The sequence below is a fragment of the Zea mays genome, chromosome 1, assembly GCF_902167145.1.
Source record: "Zea mays cultivar B73 chromosome 1, Zm-B73-REFERENCE-NAM-5.0, whole genome shotgun sequence".
Lineage (NCBI taxonomy): Eukaryota > Viridiplantae > Streptophyta > Magnoliopsida > Poales > Poaceae > Zea > Zea mays.
The window spans coordinates 305,080,782-305,107,063 of NC_050096.1; the positions used below are offsets into that span (position 1 = coordinate 305,080,782).

Consider the following 26,282-nt stretch of genomic DNA (forward strand, 5'->3'; position numbering starts at 1 on the left):
ACCGAATTAGATAAAAAACTTGTCATTTTATTGTTTTAAAATTTTATGAACTTTGTTTAGTTTATGCAGTATTATTTTTTGAACTAGCTATATATATTTAACGTTTTTCTTATTTTGTGTACGCTAGTTGAATTAAAAATCGTGTTTCGTTGTGCATCGAGTTTCTAAAAAATGATGTGGCGGTAGGCTGCGGGCTGTGCAATCGAAAGTTCTGATAGATAAAAATGACACATACCGAACGATAAACCCTAATGCAACATCTTATCTTATGTCTTCGTTTGACCGGCTCGCCTTATTCATGGGCTCCGCAAGATTTCAGTGGTGAGCTGGTTTCCTAGCAGTGGCCAGACACTATGCCTGGGCCGTCTTGCGAAACGAAACCAACACTTGGTTCTGGGCCCAAAGCCTAAGGCCCTAATCCAGTTCTTGTTCCTTCCAATTTTTCCAGCGCCGGGCGGGCGGGAAGACGAAAACCCAACGTCGCCGCCTGCGAAAGGGGAAAACCCATCCGATTTCGATTCGATTTGCCGGCGGTGCCCGCGGCGGAGAGGATGGCGAGCTCCTTCTCCTTCCCGCTGATGAATCCGGCGGACATTGCGGAGGCGCTGCACAGCTACTGCATCGCGCCCAGCCCCGGCCTCCGCGCCGAGCACATCGTCACCCCGCAGCCCGGCCTCGTCGCCGAGGTCCTCGCCCTCTTCCTCGCCAACTTCGTCGGGTACGCCTTCGCCCCCGCTCCCCATAGCTGTCCTCGTATCACTCTCACCTGGGTTTGCTTTGGGGGGGCGGGCATTTTGCTTGCTGCAGCGACGACGAGCCCGACGAGCAGCTAGAGTTTCAGGCGCTGCAGGCGATCGACAACCCGGAGCACCACATGCGCGCCATAGCGCTCTCGCGCCTCTACCGGAGGGCCAACGCCTTCCTCCACTCCATCCTCTTCCGGGACCTCACGCTCCGCGACCTTCTCCGCGCCGACGGCCGCCGTGTCGTCTACATCCTCAGCGCCATAATCAACTTCCTCCACTACAGGCAAGATAAGCTCAGCTTTCTTGAGCCCATCGTCCAAGAGTACAGCCCCCTTCAGGAACGGCACACGGAGCTCAGGGCTAAGATCGCCGAGGTCTCGTGCCCATACTTGTTCTTCACAATTTTCTGCATTCTGTCCGGGGAAAGGCTTAAATTCTCTATCTCTCACTCACTCACTCGCTCATTCTGTGTTTTTGTTTTTTCCTTGCGGGTTTCACCCCCGTTTTCCACCTTCTGCAGCTTCGGAACGCAAAAGAAGACCATCTACTTAAGGAGCAGATGGAGGCGCCCGTGGTCCAGCAACTCGAGAAGGAGGTCAATGCCCTCAAACAGAGGCTTCGTGAATACAACAAAGAGCAGCTGTCGCTGCGCGTTGCAACAAAAGCCATAGACGAAAAGAAACAGGAGTTACTCGGCAAGGTGCGGATCCTGTCTTGCGTTGCCTTTTTTCCCTTTCGTTTGATTAGAACGGTGCTTGTGCTTTTTCCTCGATATGTTTTTATTCTTATGTTCTGTGTGATCGATGCAAAACAGGGATTCACAAACATATGCTTTGTATGTAGGCTTGTGTTTACATGTCAACTTTGAACCTCCTGCATATTTTGGCAGTTGTCAACAATCCTGGCACTACTGCCTTGCTGTCTGAGCATCTCCACCAGCTCTCTTATATTGCATCTCCTATAAGTTGTTTTAGCAGATTACCTGTCTCCTATATTTATGTAGGGATAGGGGAGAAGGGGTTGTCTTCTTAGGACATCTGCTGGAGCACCTCTATATACTAAAATGATACTTTTTAGCTATACGGGATATGATAGGATATCTTGTGGAGATGCAAAGCTACAATACCGAGTAGTTTCTTATTTGGGTATTGCTGATACCTTCTGTCAATAAATCGTTCTCCATGAAAACCAAGAGTTTTGTGTATTCTGGTTGTTGCTCAAGTGTCCATTTTATGCTACCGGAATATGAAAAGAGCAAGTTTCGTATGCATGTAATCAAGCATGTTATATTGAGAATGTGTCTACAACATGGACTGCATTGGGAGTAGTATGAGCTAGCATTGATATTAGTTGGTAAGTCATATGCCCAAGAATTCTGTTCAATGCCAACTAGATAACGAATTATGTCGAATTAGCAGCTTTTGTTTGGCCTATATTCAGTTTCAGGCTTCTTGGTTCAAGCTAGCACATGTAGTTTTAGATTACATGTAGTCTGGACTCTGGATAAAACCATAGGTGATAGTGAGCTGCCTTTAGGTAGGTTCATTGGTTTTGCCAGTGAAAATATTTCAACGCTTCACGGCAACAAGTCATATAATTTGCCACTGGTTTTGGCTATGCATATGTTGAAAATCTCATTAGACTTAAAGTGGAGATGCTGGAGTTATTAGGTCAAGCACCCCTCTTACCCTTGTTTTTTGGGCACGTTTGGATCGTAATTGTAGTCGGCCAGGCCCAATTTGGCCTTTGACCCGGCACAAGCTACTTGTTTGGATCGAGGCTAAGATTTGGCAGCCAGGGCCCTCATTACTGTAGTTACATTTTGTGCCCAAATTTGGTCACTGCATTGTGCATTGGCTATTGATTTGACCACCAAATTTTGGCTGGCCCATGCGTTGGCATGGCAGGAAACACACTTAAGCAAACAAGTCCTTTTGTTCTGAGGGGCCAAAGCTACATAGACTGCCACCTGCTGTATGTTATAGGTATTTCACACAAAACCAGTTTTCAGGCACTCGAAGTGTGGTTACTTGTTTAAGAAAGCAATCTTTCAGCATAATTCGAAGACATTTGGTTATTTAATCAGCCACTGACCACTGACATTTTTCTTCCTAAGCAATAGTTGGTATTATTTCCATCGGCTTTACTAGCAGAGTTGTTCTTGTTAAGTCAAACTGCACTATTTGTACTCTATTCAAAGCAACACTTCATAATGTTACATTCACTGCTTGTATTTTTTTTGGCAGATGAACCAAGCTGATTTCGAGTTGGTGAAAGTTATGCAAGAAAAGGAAAGGCTATCAGCCAAAATTGTTCATTCCCCTGAAAAGCTCCTGGTAGGCTTATGTTTGTTTGTTTTAAACTGCTGCAGGCATAAAGTTCATCGTGAATTGAATGTGTTAGAATGTCTAAGCTAAAAAACGTAAGTCCATTCATGCAAGCAAAGCTGTAGGTTCTAGAATTACTTTCCATGGTAGAATAGCAAGCCATGGGTTTCCCAACTGTTTTAATGCAACTAGTATTAGCAAGTATGCTGTCATCCTTTCAACTGTCGGAATTAATTTATCTTTTCACGGTTCACCATAACTATGAATGAATTACTCATTCAACATATTATTGCAATCGTCACATGGTGCTCCATCTTAGTTTGTGTTCCTTTTAAAAAGTGTTCATTTCCCCCTAGAATCATTACTTCATTAGTGCTTGCTTCTTTATGTGCTATGAGTGTATTTTATGTGTGTGTAAATTGTCAAATCGCTCGGATCAGAATTATGAACTTCAATCAGATAATCATCATCTTGTGATAGCTTCCATAATAAGTATGAATTTTATTTTCTATATCAAAGAGGACCCTTGAGGAGAAGAAAGCAGTCCGTGATGAGCTAAGGAACTCAGAGAAGGTGGCAATGCAAAAAGTTCAAGAGAAAACCAATACTCTTGAGACGTATACTAAGGTACTCTTTATGATGCGCTTTTCCTGATACTGATCGAAGCAACAATTTCACACTTGTTGCTATAAAATTTCTTGTAAACAATACAGATCATGTGCTAACAAACAATGTTTTCTTTCAGGTAATTCTGAGTTCCATTTAGTTCTCTCCACAGCCTTGAACCATTCTTTTCTTACTACAGCTGAATAGCTGATGGGTGCTCAAATGATCAAATCACAGGAATAATTTGACATTTACTGTTGTTTCTTCCGAGACTTGACCTTTCTTATTCCTGTATATTCCATTGATGTAGTTGCATGATAAGCATCTTTATTTTGCAGGTTTCTGAGAAATTAGTGAAGCATCTCTCTAAAATTTCTGCTGTACATGAAAAAGTATGTATATCGGCAAGCTTTCCTTCATGCGAGATCCCCCCCCCCCCTCCCCCTTTTGTTGATTGCACGCTTGGGTCGAATTGGTGTAACGATGACTGTACAAATATCTTGTTCATGCTAGGGCACTGTTGCTAAAGCTTCTGAGAAGGATGTTAAAGCACACAAAGAGAAGATTGGTGATCAAAATTTGGAGATAAAGGCACTTCGCAATAAAGCTGCTGAGTGGCAATTGAAAGGTTAATATATTTTTAACATTGCTCAAGTACTATTCAATCAGTTCTTAGTTCAAATGTTATAAGCACATTACTGTGCATCAACATCTTGCAATTAGTACTCGAGAACGAGGGCATTCTGAACGCAAAGGAGAAAGAAAGGGATCAAAGAGTTGCAGAGAACAATCTGAAGATGAACGCGTTGAAATCTGAAGTCGAATCGGAGCACAAGTGCCTTGAGGAGAAAGAAATAAAAATAAAGGAAAAGCTTGAAAAGGTGATGTTTCTTATCCTGAATGTTCTGCTGCTGAAATTAGGATCCTTTTGAAATTGCACTGCATGAGTTGCCAAATCCAGTTTACCTTGGAGCCTGATTAGTAGCTGTGGTTCTACAAATCTAGAATGGAAAACGTAGGCTATGCATCCATTACTTCATTTTCAAAGCCTGTGTGCTGTTGTCATCTTTTCTTTATATTGTACATCTCTCACGATTTCTGACATACTGTCTGCCGATTCTGTGAACAACGCAGGTTGCTGAATTATGCTCTCAAGCTGATTCGGTTGCTGAAGCTGGAAATAAGAAAATACAGGAAATCTGTGGGAAGTATAATCAAGTTTGCGAGGCTGTACGTCCTAGCTAGAAGCCTATTTGATTTCCAAAAAGGATACTGGTCCGTAAAGAACATTTGGTTTCCTTGACGTTGTTTGCTGATAACAACCTTTTTCTCCAGGCAAACATGTACATGGATGGCATCGATCGTTCCTTTGAAGAGATCGATGAAGCTGCAGTGAGTTTGAAAGCTATAGGCCAGAGTGGTGCTTGATGCGTGAAGTGACCATCGACGGGCAATGGATCGTGGACAGCATAGTAAATTGTGCTAGTGTTAAGCTCTGTATATATACCTCCACCGCGTCTGTATATGCCTTCTTCCCACTATTTTAATTTAATTAGCACTAATTGCCAGTGAAAATGGATATGTCTACCGATCTTGATTAATTCTATTTCAATTCAAAGCAACCTACGCCCTGTCCAGGCCCACGGAATTTTCTACTGGACCTAATTGGTGAGATTTTGGTCGGTTGTCTCCTTTGTGCACTAAAGCATAGATCCATTTTGGTCTCGTCTGAAAATAAACTACGAGTTGGTGAAAACATTTTTTTAGCGGCCGCCCATCCACGACGATTGGGCAAATTCAATCGAAAATCGAAAGCACGACGATTGCCTTCTTTGCTGAATTTCAAAAGTTCAGCCTTTTTTTTCAGGCAACTTTGGTTCATTCATGCAGGCTTCAAGTTCAGGACGAATCAGAATCTGCGTAACATGCCACTCCGATTTTTTTCAAGCACATTCTGAGAGCCTTGACTACCGAATTCCTCAAGGACGTCCCGTCGTTCCTGGACCTTACATCATGTACCTCCATCTATCGGAAATGGAAGAAACATGAACTCTAAAAATACACGCTGCATCCATACATCAACAAGATCACAAGTTAGGAACAGCATGGACGCCAAGAACCACAATGGACATGCCGAAATTTAGAACCGCGGCATGTAAGCATTCAGAATCGGGCAAGTCCTTGGCTCTACGACACTACCTGGTAAAGGAGTCTTGCTAACAAACCAAGCTCCTTAGCTTAGCCTCTGCTAAGTAGCTGAGTCTGCAGAATCTGGTTGTCTTCCAGCAACCGGTCGTACTCCAGGAGCAGCTCCTCCGACTGCTTCTGCAGCGCGTCGACATGGGCCTCTGCCACCGACGCCTTCCTCTCGTGCTCTTCGGTCTCAGATTTCAGCTTCTTCATGCCCTCATTCAGCCTCGCAATCTCTCGCTGAAGCCTCTTCGTCTCACTGGAGGACTTCTCCTCCTTTTCGCGGAGCGACCGGTTCTCCATCTGAAGTTTCTCCACCTCCTCTCTGGATGTGCTGGATGTTTTCCTCAGTGTCATCAGCTTTCGCAGGTAGTGGTGCAGCCGGTCGATTACAAATGCAAGGAATAGCGTGTATCCTACAAGGAGAAACCAAACGAAATGTATGAGAACACAGTGTCAGATTTAATTGTTAACTAGAAAGATTATACGCTACTTTTTTCAGAAAGGGGAAACAACATTGTGCTGTGCTAAAATTGTATGTGTTCGACATTCCCATCAAAGTATAGGTTCAATGGGAACTTCAAATATCCTCTGAGGCCTACCTTTACCATTTTTTTGATAGGAATCTCTCTGATAAACGGAAATTCTCCTTTGTATCATTTTTAGCAGATCCTAAACTGTAAAATGCGAAATATTTTAGCAGATCCTAAATTGTAAAATGTGAAACAAATTCTTCCCTACTGATTCCCCCAAGCGCCAAACTATTTTTTAGCTTGCACATCACCATTCTGAAAAAGTAAGCTATAACTGAGATTACTAAGCCATACTGGTATTTGACTGAGATCACTAACTAAAGCAAACAGCACTAGAGTAATTACAAAGGTTTGGTTTGGAGGACAAACGTTACATTGAGAACTCACCTTATCTAGTATCTCCTTAATATTACTGACTGAGACAATTACCAAGAACTTGTAAGCGGACAGTTCATCCATACCAAGAACTTGTAAAAAACGACTATAGTTAAATTCCAACAGAACGAAACAATTACTGAAGATAAAGTTGTTGCTACAGCATGGTACCATCTTTCTTTTTTGCCTAGGGACTAGGGAGCAAGGAACAAGAGTCATCGAAATGCAATCTAGTGGGAGTTCTTATAGTATCCTAATAGACTATTCTAACCTCCTATTCTTGAACAGTTGACTCTCCAGGTAAACAAATGAGATGGCTGCTGACTACTGTACTACTAAACAGTGATTACTAAAAGCAGCAATCCTTGACGGTAAAGTAAGACCCTTGTAATCAAGATTTCAGACTAGGCAAGACCCCTGGGTCCAATACAAAATGTGGATCAGAGAGCCTGCGATTTCTGCCCTTCTGAGAATCGAGTTCTAGATTGGCAACTGAATCCAGAAACATTGGGTGCTAGATTTCTACTTTGTCTACCACCTACGCTACGCATTTGAGCAACGATCAGCCAACCACTACTGAGTCAAAGCATCCATACCACCAGTCCATTAATAATCTTCTAAAAAAACCCCACTTGTCAACGCTAAGCTACTGGCATTTTGCCGTGAGTGAGGAATAAGCAAAGAAGGGCGGAGTGGGATGCTCACCGATGAGGGATGCCTCGAGGAGGTGCGTCCTCCAGAGCACCTGGTCCATGGGGCTGACGGTGCCGAGCTTGAGCCCCCTGTTCTGGATCTTGAGGATGCTGGCGACGCTGGACATGAGGATGACGGAGAGCGTGCACGCCAGCGTCTTGACCGTGGCCGGGCCCTTGCCCGTCTTCACCTGGTCCACGCCGCGCATCGCAAGCTCCCGCAGCGGCCCGACCTTCACCATGAGGAGCAGCGCCACCGCGCCCTCCGCGAACAGCACGAGGAACAGCAGTTGAATCATACCGACCGGCCTCCGCCGCCGCCGCCGCCGCTCCCCCCTCCCCCAATCCGCTACGATTCTTCGACCGGACCTCGCTCCCGTCCTCTCTTCTTCGGCGCCCAGATTAAGAATGGAATGGCGGTATGGCACAGGAGCGGAGGTTTGCGGCGGCAGTAAAAAAAAAAAAACAGAAGTGAAGTGACCACCTTTCCTTGGCCTGCGAAAAGGTGAGCCGCCAGCAATCAGAAGGCCTTGCAGACCGAGAAGGAAAACGGGAAGCAACAAGCAACCGGGGAAACTCCCAGAGGAACGGCGAAAGGAGCAGCTCACCTTGCCGAAAACCAGGCGAGGAACTCGGAGCAACCAAAGACTCCGCGGAGTCCAGGCGAGGACTAGGGGATGCTGCTGAAAGAAGTCGGAGGAAAGGGGGGTCGAAAGGCGAAGCGTTAGACCAACTCCAGCAAGACTCCGTATCCGACTCCGCATCCCCATTTTGCGCGGTCTGAGGCACTGTTGCGCGCTCCAGCAGACTCCGCATCCCTCTCCGCAAAATGGACGCCGTGTCCCTGCGCTCCCCATTTCCACACTTTCTCTCTCCTCTCCGCAACTCTCTGCGTGCGCGCGCGCCTGCTGGCGGGGCCCAGGTGTCATAGACTGCATGCGGAGTGGGATGGGGAGTGTTGCTGGAAACGGAGCCGGATACGGAGAGGAGAGAGAATGTGTCGGCCGCGCGTTTTAGGGATACGGAGTCGCACACTGCTGGAGTTGGTGAGCAAAAGACGACGGCGAAAGGCGACGTGGAGAGAGAGATATATTAGGAGTGTGCCTTTTATGTTCTTTTGGATTAACAATGGCGCCTTGGCATGCAATGTGATCCCGAAAGTCTCCTCCGGCATGCTTTGCTTTCGAGGGATTTTAGTTAAAAAAAGTTACGAGCAATGCATTTGCATTTTTTTCATCTAAAAAAACTTGATTTAATTTATTTTGTTTTCTTTTAAAAAATGGGCGAATGGATGTAATTTAATTATATCCTTTTGGGTTTTGGCCCCGTTAACCCTGAGTTGAGAGCGCCGTCAGCATGACGGCACAGGGGTGAGTAAAGGCGACAGGCAGGTTCGAGCCATGCTGGACGGGAGTGAGCACTGCAGTGACCACCGTGCCAGAGGCCAGAGCAGATGAGGCCTGTGGCCTGTTGGGAAGACAGATCAATTTGCCAACCACTGTCTGATGTAGATTTTTATTTTATCCCACTGTGCCAGCATCAAGGAGCAGGAGCTCCTAGACTTGGAAGCTGGGAGGACGAGGGCACAAACATCTCCCCTCAGGACTGGGCCCGAAGACGAAAGACGTGCCAAACAGAGACACAGGCTATAGCCGGCGACGCTCCTGTCCTGTCATCACCAGTGACACACAGGCTATAGCCGCTCCAGCTCCAACTCCAATCATGGCCGCAATTGCAAAAACAACACTTATTTGGTTCGTAGAGTCACTCATGCTTTATAATATGATGCATCATAATTTCATCTATAAATTTCCATAGGATCAACTCATTCATTACTTATATACTAATTATTAGCTTACGAGGAATGAAATGGTGATGAATCAACTCGTACTATTCTAAAAACCAAATATAAAAATAAGAAGTAAGAGAGAAATGTACCACCTCATTCATCAAACCAAACACGTCCTTGTTTCACAAACTGACAGGGTGTCATGTCGTTGAAGACTGGATGAACCAGTGCCAACCGTATCATTTTCACATACTGAGATATCTACGGGTTGACAATTTTATTTTATATATACTGACAGCGTTCTTTACATCAAAACTGGATGTTCTCGTGCCTGTCCTTTGGGGCAACACACTGCCATAGAGCTCTGTAGGAATCAATCTCTCTCGCGTCTATTCCTATCGCACGAAGGTTCCGTGCGTACTCCTGTAAAATAGTGCGACCAATAGAACATGTCAGAGCCCAGAGGTGTCACTTCGTGCTCATCTATAGCCACATATATAGGGGTGAGGCCAAACCAAGCTGGTTGCAACTTAAGCTTGGGCGCCAAATAAATCCAAAATGAGAACATTGTTTGATTTAGATGCAAAGAAGGAATATAGACAGATAAATTTTTCATGGCCATCACATTGCATCAATATCATTTTTTTTATGAGCACAAGGGAAGAAGGGGCAGACAGCAAACCTGAATATCAAGAAATAGCTGCATACAGATCTTGTCTGTATCAGATATGATGCTATCTGAGGCATCTGTACTAGCTCCTACTCGCCTTTGTGCACCTTGGCGCAGTCTCTGCAATGAAGACTCGGTTTTCCTTGCCTTCAGAATTGAAATGAATCGGTCTAAGTAACTGGTGGGTCGAAAACATATTTTCATAAGCAGATAGGCAATCCTTACTCACCACAGTGACAACTTCAGAGACCAAGTCATAGTAGGTTGCAGTAATCTTATTTGCAGACCCACGACACAACTTAGTTTTATCATCTTCTGATAGATAGTGCATACGGTCCCCTTCAAGAAACACCTACACGAACAAATGGAAAATCTCAGGATAAAAGACCTTACAGAAACAAGCGTATGAAATGATTCTAACACCGCCAGAGGTATGGCAAAGAAATATAGAAAATACAGGACATCATAATAATGAGATATGATGCATTTAACAACAACAACAAAATCTTTTAGTCTCAAGCAAGCTGGGGTAGGCTTTGCATTTAACAACAATATGACTAAAATACTACATTGACCAGAAATAAATTTAAAATGTACCCCAAACGCTTCCCTTGGGTAAATCAGTAAATGAAAGCCCCGAGGTCCTAAATAGCAAATGTATCATTTTCTAACAAGTGTGCTACTATAGAACATCCATGTGCTAGTTCAGCTGCTTTGCTTGAATTAGATGAACATAAATCGTAAAACAAGGGTAAAACAGTCCATTGACCTTCAGTGGATGTAAAATCCCTGATACATATGGAGAATGCCTGACTGGAAGTTTACTCGTCATCCTATATGTCGCTGTTATTCCTTTCAGGTGCTTCAGGTCCTACAATCAATTCAAAAATAGTTGCCCAGTCAAAGAACAGGAGGAATATAGTTTCAAAGTCTCATGCTAGGAAAAAGAAATGCTGACAAGTGCAACACTTGCCTAGGCAATATTTGATTCCTAAGTGTACACTGTGCAGCTTTTCCATTATGTTCTCTCTTTTGCATAGAATGTAAAATTAGCTCTTCACTAGCAAAATAATAAGAGACCAAAACCCTTTTGTAATCTTGTTTGCAGGGGAGAAGTGATGAACTGTGATAACTAAAAATAGGCAGGTAGTAGCATCACAAGTTTATGGCGTCCTACTCACCTCATTAGACTTCTTAACTATGATTCCAATCATGACATCCATTATTGCAGGCAACAGCTCCTTTAAAGGTTCAGCAGCTTGCAATATACTTCCTTTCACAAGATTAAATACTTCAATGGGGCATGACCCTAGTGACTGATTCACATGTCCAATAAAGCTGCCTGATTCTGAAAGCTCACCAATTACAGCATGCACATCATGCATTATCTGTAAATCAATGAACAAAGACATTAGAATTCACACAGCCCCATTGCTCAACATTGCATAACCTTTTTAGCGTAACAAGACTCATGCCTTAGGAGTCAGAAACAGGAAAGGCGCACCAAGACTAAGTAACACGAACTTACCTCCATTCATACAACTGAACGTACAACAATAAGGGACAAACAGGCTTTTCAGTTCATATGTATATGAAAAACAGAAGGCACTTACTAAGAGCTTGTATTACCTCAGAGTTGCCACAAATTGGACTACAAAGTACAAACTGCAGTTCTTTTTCCACTGAACCAACACCAGTACATGTCTCTCTAGTCAAAAGGTGGAAACAGTGACTTCCTGCAGACTTACTGAGCACTTCTGAAGCAACTAGTCATCTTATAACTACTTCGAAACTCCAGAAATTTCAAGCTAAGCATAAACTTAATACAGAAACATAGAATAATGTTAATAAATAGGACAATAGCACCCAAAATTTCAGTCCTAAGCAGCTAGGTCCATAGTACAGAATGAAAAACGCTAGATCCTATTGGGACATGACGAGTTCAGACATTATTGCAGATGTAACTTACATATATGAAATCTTCTATAGGAATAGACAGTGCCCATTCAGCATCTGCAGGTGAATTTGGGCTCCTGTCAGAAGCTTTACGTGCTGATAAACCACATGAAAGCCATGTTGTATACCTTACCATACAGGAACATACACAATATATAAGTGTTCACTAAACCATTGAAACAAAAGGGGAAAATAACTTTTGCAGTAGTTATACCTTGAAATAAGCTGCAAGGACAGACGGAGGAATTTATCGCAGTGAGAGAATACAAGAACCTCATCACTCCAACATGAATCCAAACTTTCTAAGAGCTTAATACTTTGTTTCAAGAGCAACGGTTTCTGTTGAGCCTCATTCAATCCAGTAGGACTAAAGGTATTTGTAAGAGTAGAATCAAGGCCACCCGCAATTTCCTGAAATCTTGCATAAATGAGCAGGTAGAAGTCAAGTTTTGATTCCAAGAGAGTACCTCATAGCATAAAAGATATACATATTTGTGCTTACCGCAACGAAAAGTAGACACCAACATTCCACTGTCGCATGAAATCTGTGTAAGCAGGCTCATAGCGTAACTTCGTTACAGCAGACTTGGAGAAGCAGTAGCCTGCAAAATAATAGGCCGATCATGACTCCAAATACCCATATGAACCTTGAATAATTTACACTGTAGCTTTTGTGGAACACAAGAATGAAAAAAAAAGATCCTGTGGGATCAAGTTCCAGTTCAGCATTGTTGGCAGGAAAATAATCAATCCACAACACAGAAATACCTTCAAGAAAATCAAGAAATCCTAAGCTCACTTTGTAGTTCCTCAAGAATTCTTTAGGCTTTCCAGGAGAAAAGGCCCCAGGCTTGCCTTTCTGGATTGCAGAAAGGACTTCTTTGAGTATTGAATTACCCAGAAAATCAAAAACATGCAATCCAGAGTTTTCTGCACTAAAGAAAAACCAAGGAACCTTAGGTGATACAGAAAGATGAGTCTATATGCTGCATGCCATGAATGCCCCAATTCATTAAGTGATAATGATACATTTCTGTAGAGCCTATGGTTACCTGACGAAGATATTTCCAATATAAATTTGCAATCTTTTTCTACGCATGCCTTTATCTGTTGATAATCCTCTTCTAGCTCATCAGATGATGCCCCAGCAACAGCTCTTGCATAGTTTTGAGGAACTATTTTCTGGATCAATGGAGACACCACTGTTGTACGAAAAAGCTCTTCGGCTGATGATGTATTGTCAATTGCAGCATAAGCACGCAAACAGTTGTATATAACTTTAGCATCACGGTGTTCCAGACCATCCACAAAGCAGCGCTCCAAACTACCATCCAGCAGTTTTGTAGCACCTTGGATCCTCTTCTCCATGTTCTCAATAAAAGGGAGGTTCTGCACTGCCATAGTGTAACACATAAGAATCATAAACATAAGTTGAAATGATATGTATATGACGCACGGGTTTGCAATACAATGAAACCTACAAGTATGAAACTTCTACCTTAGTGGTTCAGCATAAGCTTATTGAACAAAACTTTGGCCAAATATTTTCTTAGTGTATTGATCCAAATTGAAAGCCACAAAGTAATTTGAGGATCTGAGTATGTTACATCAGTGATGATGCAAGAAAACTAAACATACGGTGTGAAACAGCGATGTTCATCATGCACTGAGCACATTTTCCTTCTGGGGATTTCTCAGCGACTGAAGCAAAGAAAAAAAAGTACTTCCATGTTAAAGGATCCCAAGGACCAACAGAAGATGCTGACACAAACCTCTGCATGACTAATGTAGAATTTAAGACGGTTCATCTCGCTGGCAATTCTTTCTAGGAGAATGCTCTGTGTTTCTCTGACACCTGTCCCAGCCTTCCCATTTGGTGTTCCAGTGTCATTGATAGGAATTTCAGCATTAGATGAATCTGACGGTGCAGTTGGTAGTTCCTTGATCAATTTCTCAACCTGGATAATCATACAAACATTTAGGAGCAGTGAGACGATAAGGCTCAAAGCTCTATCTAGACGTACAATTGATGAGAAAATAAGCTGAGGAGTATATCACATAAATTCATTTTAACAATAACCTTGAGTTAGGCAAATGTATCAATTGACCCTAAGGGTAGGCAGGTAATTAGGTCAGCATATCCATATGGCCTCTAATAACGATGATGAATCGGCAAATGCAGCACCCCTAAGGCAGTGTCCTAGCTAGAGATGGCAATGGGTAAAAACCCGTTGGGTATTACTTGCCCAAACCCATACCCGCGAAGAAAAAATGTGCCCGCTAAAAAACCCATACCCATGACGGGTATAAAATTTTGCCCAAACCCATACCCATGCGGGTTTCGGGTACCCAACGGGTTTCCCATACCCACTAACATCAATATAAAAAATAATTCATCATGTAAATGACAATCAATACATTAATAAACTAGCATAAAAGGAACAAGTGATAACTAATTTTAGCCTAAAATTTGTTACATGAAGTTTATTTCAATTAGAAGATATTCAATTAATAATATTACGAGACATATTTATAAGGAATGTTGATTTTAAGGTGGGTTTTAAAAATCCATGGGTTTGCGGGTATGAGTAGTGGAAGAATAAACTCATGCCCACGTACCCGTTGGGTTTCATTTGAACACATTAACAAACCCATGGATAGTGAAATTGACCCAAACACATACCCTAACAGAGAAAAACCCACCGGGTTTCGGGTAACGGGTACCCAGTGCCATCTCTAGTCCTAGCATGGAGCATTGACTCGAGAAATGTGACGCTAAACGTGCCTCAAATTCCACTAACTTGATCGAAACATGAAACTAGAACAAAAAAGGGATTGCCGAGTAAGCCACATTACTGCTAGCATATGCATAATATATAACTATGAGCATGAGGCGTGCCGCCCGCGAGAGAGGAGTGGGTGTACCTTGGAGACGACGTGGGAGGTGTCGAGCAGGAGCTCGAGCAGCTCGCGCGCGGCGGTGGCGGCGGCCCGCTGCTGGAGCCCCTCCCTGAGCGCGGCGAGCGCGGCGGATGCCCCGGCGCGGAAGGCGGCGACCTTGTCCCTGAGGTCGGCGAGCGGGGCGCGCATCCGGGCCGCGGCGGCGTCGACGCCCTTGAGGTGCGCGCTGAGGCCGACGAAGTCGGCGTAGTCGCGGTTGATGAGGCCGACGAGCTCGGCGCGGAGCGCGGCGAGGTGGGCGCGGAGCTCGGCGGCGAGGCTGTCGAGCGGGACGTAGGAGCGGAGCTCGGCGACGTAGGCGTCCGCGTCGAAGCCCGCGCGGAGGAAGGCGTCGGGCTTGAACCAGGGAGGGTGCGCCTCGATCGGCTCCCCGAAGAGGTCCATGGCCGGCGGAGGGGCCATGACGAGGTCCGCCATAGAGGTCTAGACTTAGGACTGAGATCTGCGCGCGCGCGATGGAGATCTAGAGCAGGGTCAGGCAGGGCCGCAGGGGAGGATGCGAGGGAAGAAAAGGCTCAAGGCGGTGAATTGTCGACTTATTGGTGGGCTTGGCTCATACTTGACTAAATCGGCCCGTACAATTCTCCGGCCCATGAAGATGGTGCTGGACGGCGGCGCTCGAACTGCACTGAACTCATAAAGTCAACGAGGCGGGCAAAATGATTGTGGCTTGTCTCGTTCGATTCGTAGTCAGCTTGACTTATTTAAATTTTTTCACGAGCTTATTTGATATTTTAGCTTGGTTCGTTAACGATCCAGTTCAATTTATTAACAAGCCAACTGACGAGTTAAACGAGCTATCATATTTTAGTAAAATAAAACTATATACATATTATTTACGTAAATAACTAATAAATTGATAAACATATTATATATATATGTGGTATCTATGATCTATGAGTTAAACTAATGATTGACGAATATGTGTTAAATTGTTCTACGTAAATATAGTTGTGGATTAAACTAATGAACATGTGTGTGAATTCTGTATTGATGAGTGATGGTTGTGTTAATTTAGGGTTACATTAATGCGGTTAGTGAAACTATATTTTCTATTGTTAAGTTAGTTAGATTTAACTAGACATTGATTATTATATATATTGTTTTTTTTCTTGCTCGTAAGCTAAACGAGTCATCTTGATCTTGTAAACAAGTCGAGTAAAGCTGATTTTGTGGCTTGTTAGCTTAACGAGTAGAGCCAAGCCAAGTTGGTTCAATATCTAGGCTGAAAAACAACTACGACTAAAGTGAGTGAAGTGAAGCCTGCCCGGACGAGAAGGAATGGAAGAAAACAAGGAGCAATAGGTCTAAGCTGCTAAACGCGGGCATGGGCATTGCGTTCGCATCGGCTTCAGGTCAGATCACTCGCTCACTCGCTGCAGCTCCTAGCCTGCAACGACAACGAGAATCATGCAGCGCCGTCCCACACCGATGGACAGTGCCAAACGAAACGAGAAGCAAATGCAATGAGTCGCCCAGTGCCGCCCACCCCGCAGCTGACTAGCAGCAGCGCCCCATTCCCATTCAGATGGATGCCATCATGCCAAGGCCTAAGGCCATACACGAGTCGTGTCATATCCTACACACCGTCGCCGATCATCGTTGGGCGATTGTGAATTTCTGATTCAGTAAAGTATAGGTCCACGATGTATCACTTATATTCTGAATTCAGTCAAATAAATAGGTCCTCGAACTTTGTCACCCCATACAAAACCATCTAAAGCTGGATTTGTAAAACCGGATGCAGATATGACATGCACGTCGGAGCCACTTAGTGTCTCTAACTTGCCATGTTGTGTCACTTTGGTCCCCGAACTTGAATGTTATGTCACTTGAATCTCCGAACTTCCATTGATTTACTCTGATGTGGCACGACGCATAATTATTATGTTTTTAATGAGTAGTGTATATATTACAAAGGTACATCTTTATCTTGTATACCTTAGCATCATTGATAACTTTCCCACAAAATTCACACTCATGCATGTGTGTAAGCTTGAATCTAAATCATCCAAGCACACATGTAGCTATGTAGGGGAAATTATCACTAGTAAATAAAGTTTTATGGTGCTTATTTATATATCATAATGACAAAGCTTAAAAGTTGGATAAGCCACATAAAATCCAATCCAATTTAGCAATTTACACTAGTGTTAAGTGCTACCTTGGATTATGCTTAGTTTTTATTTGTTTGTAGAATTATCATCAATACGAAGAAGGGAGAGATTGAAAGGTCCTTGATTTATTTTGGTGAATGGGTGATAACTTAGGTGGATTAATGTCTTTATGTTGAGATACACATGATTTAGTCCACATATACATTAGGGTGAGTAACTCTAGGTGGATTAATATGTTTTTATATTGAGATACACATGATTTAGTCCACATATACACTAGGGTGAGTAACTCTAGTCACATTAGAGCAAACCAACGAAAAGTTCGGGGACTCAAGTGACATAGCATTCAAGTGGCACAACATGCCAAGTTGGGGGTCCAAATGGCTCTGACGTGACATGTCATGTCTGTATCTGGTTTTACAAACCCGGGTTTGGATTATTTTGTTTTGGTTGATAAAGTTCGAGAACATGTTTGTCCGGTTTTCTAAGTTCGGGGTAAGTGACATAGTGTGCTAAGTTCATGTATTGCTAGCATATTTTACTCTTTCTGATTCACTATAACACCCCCGGGATCCACAAACACCCCGAAATGCTACTAAACTACACAACTAACATTCATATATAAAATTTCGACAACATCTCCTTTGAAAATTTGCATAAACGTGGAAGCAACAGAGTATAAACAGATATCATGATAAGAAAACATATTAGACATTAATAATCTGCTAGCAATGGGAAGATAACCATAACGACATGAACTGAATTAACTAGTGTGCACGACTAGTTAAAAAAACAAACATCCTTTGACAAGAAATTTCTAATTAAATCATAGTTGTGCGTGAGCAACGTTATTATGAGAGTGAAGGTGGACGTGCTGCTACTTCCCTCATTCCCAACATGAATCAAGTACTTGCATTGAGTAATGCAAGAGTGAGATGAAACATCTCAGCAAGTAAATTGTTTTGACGAGATATTTAAACCCAAAAAATGGATTAATCAACATTTTAAAGGGATCCCAATTGAGATCAGAAATACTTGTAGATATAGAACTCAATAGTCCCAAAATAACCAATGTCATCTCATTTCCTCAAACAACCACAATAGGTTGTATAACACTTCCCTACGTCAACATTACCTGCAAATATCACATCAATGTATGCATAGGGTATGCAATGTGTAAGTCATCTGCCTTCATACCTCTTAGAGTATAAAACCACACCATCTGCAAATATCACTTCAATGAATGCATATGTCCTCTGCCTTCATACCTCTAAGGGTATGAAGACGCATCGTATCCCTCTTCGGGCAACGTACGATGCTAAGTTGTACCGGTACGGTCGGACCATAGGTCACGACAAAACTTCAGATGCAAGTGAATCATGCAATGTATATGACATGCTTCATTTATCAATATACTTCACTACCTTCACATACAATACAAACCTCAAACAATACTTCGTTTACCTTCAGATACAATACAAACCTCAAATAATACTTCATTTACCTTCAGGGGTGTGAATTAATCTCGTGGGTCATACCCAAAACATCATCATCATCATCAATATATGATTAAGCATCAATATAATACAATCAAGTAAAGCATCACCATAGGGTTCAATTATGAAAGAATTCGATAATTCTGAATATTAGAGTGTAGGCGATGAAACAACAAGTCAAAACGGTAGCAACCACCACTACATTCACTTGCCTTCATCAAAGAAACTAGGCATGATCCGGAGTGTAGACACCTGCTGCGGGGCATAAAATTTAGTACAAATATTTCACAAATATTTGTCAACAATCAACAAATCGCTCCTACACTTGAAACCAAGATCCGGTGGAATGACTCCCACCCTGAACCATATGCCAAACAGCAGCAGCGCTGTTTGTTAATTTTGTATCTTTAAAATTATAACACTGGTGATATCAAACAAATACTCTAGGAGTATTTACACAAAATACTCTACAACTTCGATATTCAATCGATAATTAAATTCTGCCATCTATAAGTTCTAAAACATCTGACAAGATAACTGACTGAATCTGTTTCAGATAGCAGCATAGTTAACTTCAAAATTCGATATCTCCCAAACTACTCAACCACAAATCATGAAATTCTGCTAGAAGTAACAACTTTTATCCCTCTACAAAAGTCTCCATAGTTGGAAGAGCCAATTCGACAATTTACTAGATGAAATCTACCAGTGAACAGACCCGCTCATTTTTGTCAGTCAAACAGGAACAACCACAGTAAAACAAACATAATTGGAGTTTAAAAATTCATATGAATGCACTATTTAACAATATGGAAATCTTATGAAATTATCTACAACTTTTTTTACTAACCTAAAGTTTAATTCTGTTGATAAAATTGCCTAAATCTTAAGAGAACAGATTCTCTACAGAATTATGAGACTGAAAAACTGCTATAATCAAACTAAAATAACTTTCTGATCTGATATCCGATTGAGGTGTTCTTCGCGGCCACGGAAAGATCTAAAAATTATCTACGACTCATATATATAGACTTTTTATTTTTTTGAGGCCACTAAGACCACAGAAAACTGACATGAACAGAAACTGTCGAATATGCCATTCTGCAGAAAGCTAAATTCGAGATCAAAACCTAACCACATATATAATTCAACCTTTAATCCTTCAATCCCCATGATCCACAACCTCCAAAAGCACATAATTACAGGGAGGAACAAGGATCTCATCCATACCTAGGGTTTGCCCAAGAAATTCTGCAAGAAGAGATGGGGAAGAATATCTCCTTGATCCTCTCTTCCTCTTCAATACAACGTGCTCCTCCTCTTCTTGATCCTTGCTGCGTGGGGGAGATCTAGAGGGAGGAGGAAGCCGTGGAGAGGGTAGAGGGCGGCTGCCCAAGGGGAGGAGAGGAAGAGGGAGGGGGCGGCGGCCAAAGGGGTGGAAAGGTTTGGGGGCGGCTGCCACAATTGGGAGGAGAGGGGGTCGACTAGGGTTGGGGGGGGCTCCCATCCATCGGATCGAGATCAAAGGCACGATCACGCTCTCCCATCTGAGCTCCCGACCCTAGCAGAAAAAATGCCAAAAGATCTACTGTTTCCTTGAGGAATGCCTCCTGAAACTCCAAACCCCAATGTCACAGAACATGAAAGAAAAGAGAAAAAAAGGAATTCAACTTCTTTTCAGAAAATTGAGATATCACATTCACGGAGAAATTCAGTGCATCGTGTTAGAATTAATAACCTTTGCAGTGTCACACTTGGACAAATCTGAGGATACTAAATAATAACAAATAGTGTGGATCTACACATGTATTCACTGCCAGGACATGTCGTGGCAGAGGGGTTAGGATGATATACTATCGCCTTGCAGTAGTGGAGATGGATCCGATCCTCGCGGACGTTGCCTCCATTCTTGTAGCTGTCGTCGTCCTGTAGAAGAGGAGTGTGGATCTGTAGCCACCATCAAGATGAAACTCTTCCAGTCACTCACATAGAGACCAAAGTGTGACAATCTATACTACTTATTAAGAAGGTAAGAGTAGTCTGCCGTTCTGCCCTCCCGATTCTGCCCTCTCCCGTTTCGCGTGTAAAAAAAAATAAACCATAGCTGCTCAAGGATCGAACCTTAGATCTATTGAGCAGAATGCCTAGCCTTCCACCCTCTAGCCAACATGACTCATGTTGAATTGTTTACAACTTCAACTAAGACATCTTTTGTGTTTAATCCGCCGTCCACTCTGTATGCTCACTGAGTCTAGAAAAACATTTATAGCTTGGCCCCTGATCTTTCTGGAATTTGGGACGCAGTCTAGGAAATAAAGAAAATAGGGAAAATGAGTTTAGAAATTGATTTTTAGTTTAAAAATAATTGCAGAAACCCATTTAATTCATGGAAATTTCATATTAAATCAAAATGAGTTCATTCCAATTTCTATAATTCTATAATATTATTTTTTATCACATAATACCTCTGCTTTGTCATGAAAACAACAATAAAATTGATTTCCTAACTAATCCTATATCAAATACATAGAAACTTTGGAAATTCGTAACTTCCCCATTTTAATTCCAAATTGAACCGTTCCAGTTGTGTTAGTCTCGTATGAATATTTACTACGCAGTAACAACATTGATTATACCATGTTTCATATTTTTATAATTAGATATTTATTTATCCTATGTTAATTACTTAATTGGGTTAATCTATGTCTATTGGATTAATTTATTTAATATATTAATATAGTATTCTAACTTTATGGTTATACGATGTTTGACCATTAGTCTTGCAAACACACACACACTTACCTTTTTATTTAAGCAAAAGTGTATCGTGGTACGTGTCCGATGACTAACGATGTACGAGGGAATTTCTTCTGGTATGTGTGAAACGTGCTCTCCAATAATGAGACTATGCAAATCATGACATATATCAAAGTCTGCATGATACTGATGGTTGCAATGTAGTGGTGAAACAGTTAGATTATAAATAACAAAATTTATGTATGGTCAGAATCACAAATTGATTATGAAACATTTTCTCATAACGGTATAACACATATTTTGTATATAAGTTATCATAGTATACTGGTATTATATATTCCCGTTGCAACGCACGGGCATTCAGCTATGATTGATATAGGCATCTAGAAACAGTAATATCTACTAACTATTAAGAACTTACTATAGACTGCCCCCGCCTCCCTACGCCCGCCCACCCGCACGCCGCAAACCTGCAAACCCCGCCGCGACCAAGGCGAACCGTCCTCCCGCCCGCACACCGCAATCCCGCAAATCCCGCCGCGACCATGGCGAACCGCCCTCCCGCCCGCCCTACCGCCCGCACGCCGCAATCCCGCCCGCCCGATGCATGTCGCACGCCCACCTAGCGCGACCCGTGGAACCCTGCAGCCGCCCCCGAACCAGCCCAAAACGGGACCGGAGGGGCACGAGCGCCACCGCCTTGATCCCGCCCGCTCCTCCCCAGATCTCCTCGCCATTGTCGCCGCCATGCCCGGATTCGCGCCCTGCTCGCCCAGATCCGACCGCGACTTTGATTTCCCAACCGACGCAGGAGCGGTGGGTCTCACCTGCCGTGACCCGTCTTCTCATGGGCGCTTGCTGGTGTGGTTTGCTGATCAAAATGGGGATGGTGGCGGGCTCGCACAACCGCAACGAGTTCATCATGATCCGCCATGACGGCGATGCGCCGGGCCCGGTACATCCAGCCAATCCAGTGCCGCCCTAGTTGCTTGCTTCAGATTCAGTTTCTAGCAGCTCATGTCGTGCGCGCGCATCTGTCGCTGGATCTGGGCCGAGGTGTTAGTTTTTAGTCTAACGCTTGGGGTTCGTCCCTCAAATGCGGTCGCTTCTACGTGTCTCTGCTCGTAGATTTTGCCTGTCCATTTCAGCGATGCTTCCGTTGCGCCGTGTAAGTCACCAGATCAGACATGTCCTCCTGGCAATTTCTGAACTATTCGTGCTCGGTCCAATTCTTCGAACAGTTGCCAAATCTGCAATAGGTAATGATATATTGTTCATGTTTCGCTGTCTTGGAGATCCAGTGAAATGGAGCCTCAGATTGTTTAGATCCCTGTGTTTACCCATGCCTCAACAATTCCTTGTCATAATTACCATGGACCGACGATGAATTAGTTCCTTCTTTGCCCTGCTGCAGCGTGCCTTTGTTTATGACTACTACACAATTGAATTAGTTCATCTTATGTAAATTCGAAATTACTTCCTGGCATTTTGATCTTAGCCTCGACTTCAAGACTAATAGACACTTGATCGCAGGTTAATTTTTACAGTCTGTTGCTCACCAGTAAAGTGCATGAGTCACTGAGGTGTCCTCTAATGCTGAATTTCTGATTGCATGTGTGCTGACTTTGTCGTTATCTCGCTAATGTAGGCTAAGCCCACAAAGAGTGCGAATGGGCAGGTCTGCCAGATTTGTGGTGACTCTATAGGTGTTTCAGCCACTGGCGATGTCTTTGTTGCCTGCAATGAGTGTGCCTTCCCTGTCTGCTGCCCATGCTATGAGTATGAGCGCGAGGGGAACCAATGCTGCCCCCAGTGCAAGACTAGATACAAGAGACAAAAATGTTGGTTTCCTGGCAACTTCTTTGAGTGTGTGTAACTTGTATGAAGCTAGCATGACGGAGTTCACATCACATGCTTACTTTACGTGAATAAAAGGTTCCAGCCTTGCAGCATAGTGGATATGCCTTATGATAATGACATTCGACAGCCTAGATTAAGTCATCTACTTCATTTTATTCTCTATAACAGTAATTAACGAATTCTTCTTACTTCCTCTGCACCTACAACTAGGACGGTAAGCGACCACGCCCCTCATTCCAAGATGAATCTGACACGCAATTTTTTTCTGTTTCGTCAGGGGACTACAAGGACAAGGATGGTGTCAAGGGTCTGTGCGTCGTGGGCGCCATCAACAACTGTACCTCCCAGCTCCCCACCTATGGGAGATCTTCTCCCCCATAATGTAATGTCGCTACTCTGCTACTCGTATGTGCATGCTCCAATTCTGCAAAGTTTTGGACAATTTGTCTTTAACAGTCATAAACGTTGCTTTTCTGCAGTGCAGATAATATAACACAAGCGCTCATGTTCCTCTCGCACTTCATCAGAGACATACACTAGGTAGTACAAACCGCAAGCAAGGTTTGATGTGCTCTATTTGGTGTGTTTGATCAGATCAACAATGTGGTTGATCGCTCATGCTACTGACTGCTAACACAACTACTACATGTACTCCATAGCCACTTCACTCCGACAAAGAAGGGAACACCGTCGACTTCCACTGGTACGCAAGGAAGACTGTTTTACACTATGTACGTACGTCAAATACTGGACATCATCAGTCATGATCTTGAAATCTATAGGAACCTGGATGCTAGGGCATGCTCTGTTTTGTTCACTAATTGCCCGGTTTGGAACACCAGCATCATCTAGCCGACTAAAGACGACTTCTATGGAGACTGTGTAGCCGGTTACATCGACACACTGAAGAAAACATAATGATATGGAACTAGGATAAGAGTTTTCTATAGATAGAGAAAGAGAGAAGCTAAATGTTAATTATTCAGACCTTTATTCGCTCGGTAGCACAGAGAATGGTCGGAGAAGTGTCTAGCTGGGAAGCATGCGGCAAGAACCAGACTGTATGTCCAGATATGTATATATATGCTTTGCTTCACATTCAAATTTTTTGTGCTTGGGCATTTAATTGATCTTTGTATGTTGTTGCATCGAGTGTTTTTTCGTTGATTAATATAGTAATTTTCATAATTTTCTTTATGTTTCAAATCCTTCGTAAAGTAAGATTACTCTCTGAGTTTTTGACTGGTTATAAATAAATATCGCAAGATATGCGTCTGAGAACATCATTGCATCATGCCACTGGGCATACAAGGGTGTTGAGGAAGACTCAACCCTAGAAGGTACTACTAATACTAGCACATTACTTTTTTAATTAAGGTAATGCCTACATTCCTGTTCTGTAGTATACATATCGGATTTGTATTGTTGTCGTACTATTGATGCATGATTTTAACTTGAGGGGGCAAGAATATGCTAATTAATTTGTGTTTATGTTCTTGGTGCAGATCCCTATTTCTTATAAATCTTATCTCTACTATTCCATTTACCTTTCTCTCCTCTCCCACATTTAAACGGTAAAAATCTAAAATTATGCAAAAAATAAAGATTAATAATTTGTGAGTCGTGGCAACGCACGAGCACCTAACTATGTTTGGTTAATTCATGTCTGATTTCTGTTGACGAGTGTTTCAAACAACAGTTGTAGGTTTGGGGCAGTCAACTTGTGTAGGCATTGGTGGTGACCCGTTCAATATCACATATACACATTTTGAGATTAAGGCCTCATATTTTAAGCAAAAGCCTTCCTTTTTTAAATCTATTATGAAATATCTTGTCATGGATTTTGTACTTTGCTCTTTGGAATTAATCCCTTGTCTGGCATTATCTGGTACTTGAATACTTAAAGTGTATTTTTTTATTCCAAATGCTACATACATATGTTTTTCAGTCAACACAACTCTATCTCATTTTGTAGTTTTCTTAATGTTCAATACTATTTGGATTCTATTAAGTCAGAAATAGCAAAGATAACATAGAAAGGTGGACTTCCAAATGCAGAAGCAATTGGAAAATTGTACATCTTATGCAACTTGATCGAACTGTTATATTTTAGATCTTTTGTTTAGCATTTTTTAATCCACATGTATTTCTCTATCATATAAAACTCTATATTGATTCTTTAAAATTATTTATATGAATTTGATAATGTTTGTCACAACTCACACGAATTCTGTATACCATAATGAATTGATGGTTGAGAGACTATGCACGAGGCATGCAAATTAACAAAACTCATACAAGCGTCGAACAGTGTGCTGATGATGATTAGAGACACAAGGGCAGCACATGATCAGGTCTTACCATATTTGGCTTCCGAACAGTCTTTTCTCCAGATCCCCAAGGAAGAAGAAGATCCGGTCAGATATATGTCGATGCTCATCCCAACATACATAAGCTATCAATGGTATTATATGTTCCCGTTGCAACGCATGGGCACACAACTAGTGACCGATTAAGTATCATCGCACTCATTGACTACAACATGCTCCCCTATTTCAGAACGGAAGGACTTTACTAGGTTGCAATATATAGCCCTTGTGATTGAAGATCATATGCACTCTCTTAAACCCATGTCGTCTATGTGTTGTCGTAACACATTGGGTGGAAGACCGTTTTGTGAGCGGATCCGCTAGCGCTTGCTATCTTCTGTTATGCTCAACCTTTATGGTTTGATCCTGAATCTACTCCTTAACAACATAACACTAAATGTCAATGAACTTGGCAGCACCACTTGACTTGTTGTTATAGGAGTAAAATATCGCTGTCTCATTATCGCAGAGAATTCTCAATGGTCGCTCTATGCTATCAACCACTCTTAATTTGGGTATGAATTTCTACATCTATATTGCCTGCCCATTTGCCTCATACATGGTTACAAAATCAGCGTGCATTGTCGACAATGCACTCACTACCTGTTTGCAACTCTTATAAGAAATAACTTCGCCAGAGAGTGTAAATACATACCCCGAAGTAGACTTCAGTGTATCTCTACAACCTCCTCAGTCAACATCTGCATAGCCAACTATTCATAGGTAACTAGATCTTCTGTATGTTAGCATGAGACCATTTTGGTACCTTGCAGGTACCTTAGAGCCTTCTTGTTTGCTTTACAATGTCCTATGTCTGGGTTGATCTCATATCTCCCAA

The 26,282-nt window shown here is 42.5% G+C and overlaps 3 protein-coding genes across 3 annotated transcripts; 1 reads left to right on the plus strand and 2 right to left on the minus strand.

Annotated features, from left to right (window-relative positions):
* The first annotated feature begins 469 nt into the window (after positions 1-469).
* Positions 470-5,316, plus strand: LOC100283696 (nuf2 family protein). Its single transcript, NM_001156597.3, has 10 exons — positions 470-718; positions 808-1,120; positions 1,267-1,446; positions 2,993-3,082; positions 3,593-3,700; positions 4,018-4,071; positions 4,193-4,307; positions 4,403-4,560; positions 4,814-4,909; positions 5,015-5,316. The coding sequence occupies exons 1-10, from the start codon at positions 552-554 to the stop codon at positions 5,105-5,107; spliced, it is 1,374 nt and encodes a 457-aa protein (NP_001150069.2). The 5' UTR covers positions 470-551; the 3' UTR covers positions 5,108-5,316.
* A 308-nt stretch (positions 5,317-5,624) lies between these two features.
* Positions 5,625-8,137, minus strand: LOC100273803 (uncharacterized). Its single transcript, NM_001148205.2, has 3 exons — positions 8,078-8,137; positions 7,483-7,964; positions 5,625-6,285 (listed from the first exon to the last, which is right to left on the minus strand). Exons 2-3 carry the CDS (start codon positions 7,766-7,768, stop codon positions 5,918-5,920), a joined length of 654 nt encoding a protein of 217 aa, NP_001141677.2. The 5' UTR covers positions 7,769-7,964; positions 8,078-8,137; the 3' UTR covers positions 5,625-5,917.
* Positions 8,138-9,419: 1,282 nt separating this feature from the next.
* On the minus strand, positions 9,420-15,258 carry LOC100383630 (uncharacterized). Its single transcript, NM_001366826.1, has 12 exons — positions 14,810-15,258; positions 13,657-13,842; positions 12,937-13,273; positions 12,653-12,814; positions 12,387-12,486; positions 12,099-12,302; positions 11,898-12,012; positions 11,110-11,316; positions 10,698-10,799; positions 10,158-10,280; positions 9,941-10,075; positions 9,420-9,681 (listed from the first exon to the last, which is right to left on the minus strand). The coding sequence occupies exons 1-12, from the start codon at positions 15,245-15,247 to the stop codon at positions 9,568-9,570; spliced, it is 2,223 nt and encodes a 740-aa protein (NP_001353755.1). The 5' UTR covers positions 15,248-15,258; the 3' UTR covers positions 9,420-9,567.
* Positions 15,259-26,282: the final 11,024 nt, after the last annotated feature.

Coding starts and splice junctions, on each gene's coding strand:
- LOC100283696 (NM_001156597.3), top strand. CDS start 552: ATGGCGAGCTCCTTCTCCTTCCCGCTGATGAATCCGGCGGACATTGCG. Junction 1,121..1,266: donor TCAGGGCTAAGATCGCCGAG/GTCTCGTGCCCA, acceptor CACCTTCTGCAG/CTTCGGAACGCAAAAGAAGA. Junction 4,072..4,192: donor TTTCTGCTGTACATGAAAAA/GTATGTATATCG, acceptor TGTTCATGCTAG/GGCACTGTTGCTAAAGCTTC.
- LOC100273803 (NM_001148205.2), bottom strand. CDS start 7,768: ATGATTCAACTGCTGTTCCTCGTGCTGTTCGCGGAGGGCGCGGTGGCG. Junction 6,286..7,482: donor CCTCGAGGCATCCCTCATCG/GTGAGCATCCCA, acceptor TTCTCCTTGTAG/GATACACGCTATTCCTTGCA.
- LOC100383630 (NM_001366826.1), bottom strand. CDS start 15,247: ATGGCCCCTCCGCCGGCCATGGACCTCTTCGGGGAGCCGATCGAGGCG. Junction 10,800..11,109: donor TAGTTAAGAAGTCTAATGAG/GTGAGTAGGACG, acceptor AATTGATTGTAG/GACCTGAAGCACCTGAAAGG. Junction 9,682..9,940: donor AGCTATTTCTTGATATTCAG/GTTTGCTGTCTG, acceptor ACTATTTTACAG/GAGTACGCACGGAACCTTCG.